General features: G+C 40.9%; 1 protein-coding gene across 3 annotated transcripts in view; it reads right to left on the bottom strand.

Moving 5' to 3' along the window:
* DCAF5 (DDB1 and CUL4 associated factor 5) overlaps positions 1 to 9,873 on the bottom strand; it is a 60,406-nt gene extending 50,533 nt beyond the window's left edge. For 2 of the 3 annotated variants that reach the window (XM_044436052.1, XM_044436051.1), the window contains exon 1: positions 9,645 to 9,873. In XM_044436052.1, the coding sequence (XP_044291987.1) occupies positions 9,645 to 9,858 (214 nt within the window). In that variant the 5' untranslated portion in view covers positions 9,859 to 9,873. Of the gene's footprint in view, positions 1 to 8,475; positions 8,549 to 9,644 lie in introns of those variants that run through there. The other variant, XM_044436053.1, reaches the window with a different exon arrangement.
* Positions 9,874 to 10,451: the final 578 nt, after the last annotated feature.

Below are 10,451 nucleotides of genomic sequence, written 5' to 3' on the forward strand. Positions count from 1 at the left end.
TTTGATGAGGATCTTGGAGATTAGCCTTACAAGGGTTTAATAATTTTAGTTGTTGCTAACAGCATGTATAGCGATTGCTTATACAGTAAATGGAAAATTAATCATCCACTTATATTTGATCAGTGAAACACAAGAATTTGCAATTTAGCTTTGACATAGTGACTAAATATATGTGCTTGATGGCCAGACACTCTTACTCATTTATTGATAGTTCACTGCTGATACATCTTGTGAACAGAACTATCACAAGAAGTTGATGCAATAGAACTTTTTCCTCCTCTCCCCTACCGGCCCACCACTTTGAAGAGTTTTAGATCCTTCTGCAGCAGATTATGAAGGGACACAGGAGGAAGGAGGAATTCCCCTGTTCCTCTTCTGCTGATGGAATCAGTTCCATCCGCAGAAATATGTTATTAAATTTCATCCATAAGAAATAAATATAATTTCTCAGTAGTGTTTAAATCAATCTTTGAGAGAAGGATTTTTTAAAAAATTAGTGTTAAATTGGTGTAGTTGCATTTTAACTGATGACAATATTCTCTGTAGGTTTGGATGTTTAGTATGCTATTTGGTCTTCTTCAAATCTATTTTCTGATTTTATTAGCTTTACTGTATTTCTTTGAAAAAATATAACTAAAACAACACCAACTGGTTTGTAACTGCATTTATAGACATAGCTGTTTTTTGAGATATTAGAATCCCCAGAAGACTGATTATGTCAGAAGGAGTCCCACAAAGCTGTATGGCTTTGTAACTGACTAGCAGATAGATAGAGTGTAACAGATACACATTGTGGCAGAAGTAAGTGGAGAGACTCTTCTCCTCTCAAAATATTAAAACCTTGGTTCATCTGATGAAGCTGCATAATGGTAGAGTCAGGACAGACAGAAGGGAAATCTTTACACAGCACATTGCTGTTGTTGTCATGTGCTGTTAAATAATCTCCAATTTATGGTGATCCTATGAATGAATTACTTCCAAAATGTCCTGCCCTTCACAGCCATGCTCAGCTCTTGTATATTTGAAGCTGTGGATTCCTTTATTAAGTCAATCCATCTCAGAGCACATCATTAACTAATGGAATTCACAAACACAAGATGTGATAATAGCCACCAATTCTAATGACTTCAAGAGCTCGTTAAACAAATTTATGGAGTATAGGGCATAATTGACTGCCAGTCATTATGGCATATGCCACTTCCATGATCAGAAGCAGTATACCTCTGAAAACCTGTTTCAGGCAACAACGGTGGGAAAGAACTATTACTTTCATACTGTAAACTTCCCAGAAAGCTGCAGCTACAGGTGTTACAGAAATGTAATGAATAATAATAATAATAATAATAATAATAATAATAATAATATTCTGCTTGTGGGTTTTCATAATGATTTGCTTAGTCAGTCTAAGAAACTAGATTAGCTAATCTAGTAGGGTTCTTTATGTACTCAGTTCATTAGTATTGGATGCTGTGGTGGCTGCTATCCTAGATGGCTGTGAAATTTTAAAAATGGCCAGTATAAAAATAGCCAATGAATCTTCATATTCAGTGATTACCTCTGAATTTAAAATAGGGCAGTAAACAGTATGTTTTCTGATGGAGTTTCTGAAGGACATTTGGTTAGCCACTTTTCAACTGGGAATGTCAGTTTAGATATAATTTTGAGCAAATATGACAAGGCTTATTTAGTAAGATCATTCTTAATTGTTATCACTGCAATGCTTCTTCAATGTATGGAAAAACTGAATATGGATCTTTCTTAATAGCATATACCAAGCCCCTTTATCAAGAAAGTTACATTGTCAAAACTTTGATATATACATTGCTAAACTATTGGGACCTGTTACAACTAACCTTAATATTTTACATTTATTTCTGCAGTAGTGGCATTTTACCTTAAAAAATAAATACAAGGCCTCTGAGTTCTAGTTGGCTCCTATATTATATACATTTCAATACCATCTAAAGACTTTTCTTTTTCATCAGGCCTTTGGGTAATTTTTATGGTAATAATTAAAGGTGGGCTGTAAATGAAATACAATAATAATAAATCAATAATGAAGCATTTCATATTAACTATTAGGCACATTGAACCTGCTGAAAATATACATTATTAATTGATGTGAATCATGTCAGAACTGCAGTATAATCTTGTTATTATTTAATCATGATTTATAACCCAGTCTTCCATAAAATGTATTCAGAGAGGAGTATCGTATAATTAGAAAGCCATGCAGTAATAAACATACCCCTAACAAATTATTTCCAAAATTAACAGCAAGATATAGTACCATCAATCTAACAGTGCAGATAACTACAATCAGAACTGCAAGCAACAAAACTAGATGCTGCAGATGCTGTTATGTTTGAACATAAGTCTGCACTACATTTTAACAGGATGGGAATAAATGTAGCTGAACACTGCACTTGCAAACTGTCCCCTCTCTTCTCCCAGAGTGACTAGAACAGCAAGACAGGAAATGTTTACTTCCATTTTCAACTAATCACTGTTATTTGTTCTGTCCCAACTAGTGTAAACTGTGTGAATAGGGTGAACTATGTTTTGTTTTAATTTAAACAGGCCACAGTTTGAAACTGGCTCATGTCTTAAACCACATAACAAATAGCCATAGTTAGTTGCAGACTAAGGCAATACCCCTTCCTTATAGTCATACCAGAAGACAGGGGAAGGGGAAACATTCAAACCAGTGCATCAAAATAAAGCATCTGCACAGTAAAACTCAGAGGCGCCCTGATTGATTTCTATCAAAAGGGTATTCCAGAGCTGTGGTACCCATCTTGCAAGTTCAACCACCAAATATCATGAGATGGCCTCAAGAGTCTCCAAGCTTTGAATAGTTTCCAGAAAAACAGGGCAATGTAGGACTAGGAGGTCTGTAAGGGAAAGGGGTCCTAAGCTGTTTATTGCTTTGAATGCTAGAACTATTAAATATGAAACAATTTGCAGGCTAATGGAACCAACAGAAAAACAAGTTCAATGTGTCAGCACCTCAGAGCACACACATTGATCCACATTCTGTCCTAAAATCTCCATTCCCGCAGCCCCAGAATTTGTACCAGCAGCAATGGAAATTCCTCACAGCTACAGTACACAATGATGTTGTCCCTTTCTGAACAGTAATCTGTTAGTGTGATATTCTTGTATCACAAACAAACTAGATCAAGGCAGAAGCTGGATGATGCTATTCCATGATTATTTTTCATCTAGTACCCTCATTCTCAAAGCTTTATTAATAATCCTTTTAACTCACTACAAATTTGGTCAAATATGTCCATAGCTGAACAGAAAAATGTTATGTCAACATTTCAAATACCTCTCCAGAGGTTTCTATCACATCTGAACTAGACCATTTCTCTCTTCTAAATTATGCACAATTATTATTGGGTTGCTTTCAGTTTCCTTGCATTTTCTCTGTTCATCTTCTACTGACATATAACTATAAATAAGTATACTAGAGTTTAGAGTTCATTAATACTTGTTTCTCAATCATACAGAAACCAGAGGTCCAAAGACCTACATTATCAAGCACATGCAGCATACACTGCATAGACAGATATCATACTTGCTTGTGCAATCGCTCTCCCTCTCCCAACTGAGTAGTCTTATTATGCTCATTCACAAGCAAAGGAACTGTAACTTGGGCCTAAACGCCATTAACATCTGAAATACACATACTGTGATGGGCTTGCTACTATCAAACTAGACCAGTTTACAGTATAGAAAACATCATCCAATATTCATTCTAAATATTTTACTTTCAAATAAATTTGTTTGGAGCATTTGTATGCTGTCCCATAACAACATTCTACAGAAAGCTTGTAATACAACACTTGAATACTATTTATATTTCAAAATACATGACTCAGAACAACTCAAACTTAAAAATACAGAGGTACCCAGACTACATGAGTGTTTTTTTTTTTTTAAGGAATGGATGAACAGAAAAGTCTTCACAAGAAACCAAAGAGACAACCAAGATGGCCTCAGGCTATTCCATAACTGAGCTACCAACTACCAACAAGGCCTTGCTCTCAATTGGGATCCCAGCAAATTCTATTTGGCAAGGAAATGTGGATACCACCTTACAATTGCAGCCTTTCAAATCCTTCACAGCTTCTGGATGCTATGCTATGAAAAGTGGTAGCATATATATGGAAAGAACCAAGAATTGCACGAAAGAAAGAGCAGCAAACATAACAATGCAAAGTGGAATGGATTCTAATCTATTGTCCCATTATGGAATAGGACCTCTGCAACCAAGAATGAGAAGTAATAGGGCAAAGTTTGCTTTCTAGAGCCCGGACTATCAATTTGGTTTCACAAAAGCATCAGCTCTATTTTTTAAGTACCCAGATAGGCTAAGATACTGCATGAAATCTGAGAGAAACAGAGAATTATGCTGAAATTATGAAGCTTGTCCTTCTTTTAATATTCTTCAATCAAAACAAGAAAATTCTAATTAGATGTAACAGATCTAATTGAGCCTAGCTTTGGACAACTACAATTATTTTTGTCAGAATGGCTATATGTTGTGAATATGTAACTAAATAGTAACAATGGAAAATATATTTAAGTTTGCCCAGTCGCATGCAAATGTATTCAGAAGTAAGTACTGCTACTTGTAATGGTATTTACTTTCTAAAAAGCATTAGAATTTCAAAAAAAAAACCTTTGGAATGTTTTTTATAAGCATTTCTTGATCTTATAATGAGAAAGCCATATAGAGTTCCTTAGGAAGAAGAACATCGATTGTTACCTGCTCCTCACTTCCAAGCACTATGTTGTTTTGGTTTAAATTCCTCTCTAGAAGGGGGAAGAGATCATCGGACATTTATGTCATTTTGCAATTTTCGGTTTAATACAGATACACATTTCCGCCAGTCAGCAGATCTTCTGGTTCAGATCCCCAAGAACAGTGCACAGTAAGGTACTTTCAGGTACCTTGTACTGATTACAAGTCTCTGTTTCCATGGCTCTCATGTAAATATGTATTACTGCATATTTGTTTCTACACGCACACACAAGCCTGGCTCACATTCCAACAACAACCCAGAGTATGGGTTGTTATGAATTGTGGGTTTCTGTTGAGTTATGGATTGCCATTATGGATGAACTCTGCATTATCATTTAAGTAAGGGCTGATAACCATGAACAAGCCAGGAAAAGAACCCATGCTTTGTTATTGGTTGCAAACTCTGGGTTATTTGTTGTTAACAACCCAAACTTAAACTGTAGTGTAGGCTTCACACATAATAACAACCCACTATTCAAAAACAACCCTCAGTTTGATGATAACCCATAGTCCACCTGTACCCTAGGTTATTGTTACAACCTATGTGAACCAGGTCACATACATGCACAGAGTCCCCTCATCTTCGCTAAGAATGCTAAGAGCAACCTTTGAGAGGTTTCACATTCCAGGCAAGTTTCTGTCAAGAAATCATCTACTAACAATTACCTCTTAGATGAGGATATCTAGTGTCCATCCTGGATTGTTAAAAATAATAACATTCTTTTGTGAAGCCCCAAATGTGCCCAGTTATTGCTTTAAGTATTAAAAATTAAGAAAAGTCATTCTGACAGTCTCACCCACAGAAACTGAACTAGTGAAGTCCAGGCCAAGGGAACAGGTTTCAGAGAAAATCTAAGAAGGTGCAACTGAATAAGTATAACTAGAATAATCTGAGACAGAGTTTCAGTACTGAAGAGGCTTAAGTATTTGAACTTTACATTTTCAACAACATAGGGGAAGGGGTTTGCAACTTCTATAATGTCTAAGTTTCATCCTTGGGCATGGATTGTATTGATAGAAAGACAGGAAATACAAGAGAGGGCTTTTTCTTATTTTAAAGGTAAGTACATATCGTTACCACTCTTTGCCAAAGTTCCCTGCATGTAAATAATCCCTGCCTGCCTTCATATATTTCCTTCATGATCAATATTTTCTTAACTTTTTTGCAGCAATAATAGGAGTGAATGCATTGTGTTTGAAAAAACTGTTCCTGTTACATGGCCCTGACAAAGCAAGGTAGGACAATGTGTAATAATGGTAGACCATGATCCACAAAAAGAAATCTAGAGAGAATCATCAAAACATGAGAAAAGTGAGCAAAGCCAATGATCAAGAAAATTATGTTGGATGCAAAAAGAAAGATGGCGCAGCTGGGGATGAGGAAGAGGAGATTTGTGGATGAGGTCAAACCAGCTAACATAAATAAATGGCAGAATAATTATGGATCCCAATAAGAAGATCAAGATTGGAATGGAGCAATTGGTTGGACTGGATTGGAACAATCAGGGTAAGAAGCCATAAGCATATTCTGTTCATGAAGCTATATTAACCTATTTATTCAAGGCATGCAGAATTTGCCTACAACATCTAGAATAACATATATGAATAAATTAGATGTAAAACTAAAAAAAGTCCACTTTTCTGGATCACTGTTCTCTCTACTCCATCTAAGCTTTTCACATTTTGTACAAGGAAAGACAGTCACCTCAGGAATATCCAGAATATTACTTTAAGGCAAAAAGGTTCATTTGTGCTTCTAAATTGCAGCAAGGATGAATGGCAGCACCTGGTGGGAGAGAGGGCATGCAGAAGGTTTCAGCTAACAGTTTAACTCCTGAAGAAGAAAGGTTCCAAGCAGGGATGTCACCTGAAATAAGAATTGCCTGTTCTATACCGCAGATCATTAATGAACCCTGGGTATCTGCTCTCTAAATGAGACATTTGTGTGTTGCTTCTCACTTTTAGCAACTGCCTATGAATGTTTCCATGACATCTGAATCCAGGCTTTTGGGCCTGTTTGTGGGTTAAACAACCCCAAGTTAAACCAAGAACAAATGTCTGCTATCGCAGCAAGAACCCATGGATGCCACATTCAAAGGATGTTGATGGAAACTAGAAACATTTTAATTGCTGCTAAAAGTCACTATTACGTCTGAAGGGGATCAATTTGATATAGTGAACAGAGCTGGCTTAAACATGAGTTCAAAAGCTACTCAGCTATAGATTCAGCAAATGCCTGCTGGTAAGTCTGTGTATGTCTCTTATCTGTGCAAGGAAAAGAGTGGTCCTTCCTAGAACATTGCGAGTGGTTCTTCTGACTGGATGCTCATCCTGTTTTGGATGGAGTTATACTTCCCCTGAAGGAGCAGGTTTGTAGCTTAGGGATTCTTCTGCAGCCATCTTTAACCCCCGAGTAGATTGCTACAATTTACTTTGTGTGGAGCTGATCTTGAAAACTGTTCAGAAGTTGCAGCTTCTGCAAAATGTTGCAGCCACACTGATTGCAAGGGTGCTGGTTTTGAGCTATACAGTTTTACATGGCTTGAGAGCATAACACCTGGTGGAGCACTTTGCCCAGTACGAACCTACCCAGGCACTGTAATCAATATCTGAGACCCTCCTCCAAGCAACTTCTCTGATGATGCCTCAAAACATGGCAATCAAGGAGAAGGCCTTCTTGGTGTAGCCCCAACTATGGAATGCTCCATAGCTGAGATCTATGGAAATCTGAGATCTGCCTAGTGCCACCATTGTCATTCTTTTGGGGGCAAGCTAAGACTGTCCTTTGATCCCAGGCATTTGACAGCATATGATGGAGCATTTAATGTCACCTGTTCTTGTCATGTCCTGGTCTTTTATTGAAATTGCTTTTTAGCTGTTTTAAACTGTATTTAAATATCTTAAAGATTTTACATTTTAGTACACATTTTGTGAACTGCCCAGAGAGCTTTGGATGTTGGTCAGAATAGACATTAAATGACTAATTGAATGATTAAATATAAAATCATAAATAATGATTAATGAAATGTAGCAAGCCTTGGTTATTACAATGTAATTCTCATTCTCTTTTCATACTGCTGTTAGCTTTGAAACAAACACAATGCCCTTCTTTGCCTCAGTTTCCCTTTTTCTGTGACACATTGTCTTAATCTGATGAAGCCCTAGCTATTGGGGGGGGGGGGGCAAATCCCTAACAGGGATACAATGTGTATACCGGTTCACTTCACCCAGTTATTACTAAAACAGGGTTAAATCTGTCCTGCTTACAAGGTGGATAGAATAGGTTAATACAGATTTGTGGGTGAAAAGCAGGTTCTAATCCAAATTAGGTTAAAACCTATGCATGGTTAGATCGATAGGGGGTCCTCCTACAAAATCCCACTATTTTCCAGACAGCATGGATGGCTGGGGAATGTTGGGAGTTGTAGGATTTTTTATTTTTTTTTGATATAGAACTAAAATGCATAAGATTGCACCCTTAGATACCAGAAACAGCGGAGCACACCAGGTTGTGATGAATACTCCGGATTGTCATGGAGTGCCTTGACGGTGCACCCTCTTCTGTGTGGCCTACTTTGGGGCGGGGGGGGACGATCGTGAACACTGCCTCCAACTTGCTACCTGTCAAGACACTCCACCTATATCTACGTCCAACTTGTTACCTGTCAACACACACACACGGCGCGCATTGGCAAAGGCCAAAGCGGCCGGAGCGAGATGCCACTCTTGAGTCGCCCTCCGCTCCCTGGACGGAATAGGCCATCGATTCCCCGGCCTGTCGCTATGAGGAGCTCAAGGAGAGCGAGGCCTGCAGCTCCCACTCAAGCCCCGGCCTGGAGTTCGCCATTTCCCCTCGGGGCGGCGCCTATAGCGGCAGCGGTGTGTGCGCTCCTGCATGGGGGGAGGACAGAATCTGCCCCCAGCCTCGGCCCCAGATGACAGGCGCCGATGGAGGGGGGCAGCCCGGAGGGGTTCTCCCCTCGCCCCGCTCCCGAAGGGGCTCCTCCCTGCTTCACCCCCACTGTCGCAGCAGCGAACGTCAACTCCAAGCCACCCCGACACCTGACAGCTGCCCCCCGCCCCATAAAACCCGAGACTTCCCCACCCCTTTGCAAAGGGAATTAAAACTGGGGTGGGGAGTGAAACAAGCACGTACACCGTCCCCTTCAGAAAAGGCACTATGCAAAATAAAATGCCCTATCCTTCCCCCGATTTAAAAATTAAGAAATCCCCCCAGGCGTTCCTATTCTGAAAGCCACACACCCCAAAAGTGGCAAAAATAACACAAGAATCCCACCGAATTCGGACACAAAACACTAGTCCGGTCTCCATTTAGGATATGTTGCGTCTCTCGCTATTTACTTTATCAAATGCCGGAATTCCTACGAGCCTTAATCCATTTTGTTTCTAGTCACTCGCGACACATACAATATGAGGGCTGAACATCCAGCTTTTAATTTTGATGGTGATTATGATTTTTAAAACGCTGCTGAGCCCTGCAGAGCAGTCCCTGCTTTCTGGGGTGGGTGTGGGTGGGGAGTCAGAACTTCCCTTCGCGCAAAAGGACCCACCACAAGCACGATTTGGGATGGGGGACAAAACGACCCCCCTAAAAAACCTGTCAACCATTTTAGATCTCTATTTGGGAAACATCAGGGGTGTGTGCGTGCGTGTGTGAATACGCCTCAGGAGTGCCGCTACCGTTCCCTTCCGATGCGGGCTCAACGAGCTCAGGGAAGCCTGGGCGGCGGGGTCGGGGAGGGGGGGAGAGAACTGGCGAAGGAAATAAAAATTAGGGGAGGGTGAAAGAAGAGGAGAGGGGTTGCATTACCTGAGACCAGCCACTGGCCTCCATTGTTGGAGAATTCAATGGCATTGACACAGCCGAAGTGGCCCAGGAGATCCTTCTTGTAGAGGTTTCTACAGCCTCGCAGGCGTCTCCTCTGAAAGTCCTGGGTGAGCAGGGGGTCTCCCTGCAAGCCCCTCTGGGACAAGAAGCCCACTACTGACCTCATGCTGCCCCCCAGGCCAGCTCTCCTCCTCATGGTGCTGGTGCTGGTGCTGTTCCCCCTCCACCCCCTCGCTCACTCCCTCCGCCTCCCCCCTTGTTATGGTTATGATGATTTTTCTTTAGCCAGCCATAGCAGGGGAGAGGTGTTAGGCACTCCGTTGTTTCCTGATCCCCTTTAAACTCCTCCCCTGCCTCGCAGCGGCAGCGGCGGCGGCGGCGGCGGCAGCTGATCCACAGCTGCAGCCTTCATGCGATTCTTCTGCCGGCTGCTGCCTTGGACTGAACGTTGATCCGGGGCGCCGGCGGCTCCGGAGGTTTGGCCAGTGCTCTTGTGTAACTTGCCCGAGTGGAGGCGGAGGTCCCTTAAAACAAATAATAAAATAGATACTGAATGGTGGCTAACTTATATCGGCCGCCCTCCCCTTCCCTCCCCGCAAGGAAAATCTGCGGAAGTACATCCTTCTCCCACTAGGGATCAAAGTGTCACTGGATCCACTTTTATTTTAAGGAGTTGCAACAGCGGGAAGTCACTAGATCTCGCTTGGGTGGGGCCAGAAGAGGGTGAACGAGATGAGGAGTCGTGAACCTGGTCCTACCGGATGCCGTTTACACGACCCCTCTCCCCCA

Source organism: Varanus komodoensis, unplaced genomic scaffold, assembly GCF_004798865.1.
Source record: "Varanus komodoensis strain SLA01 unplaced genomic scaffold, ASM479886v1 scaffold3, whole genome shotgun sequence".
In the NCBI taxonomy this organism is placed as follows: Eukaryota; Metazoa; Chordata; class Lepidosauria; order Squamata; family Varanidae; genus Varanus; species Varanus komodoensis.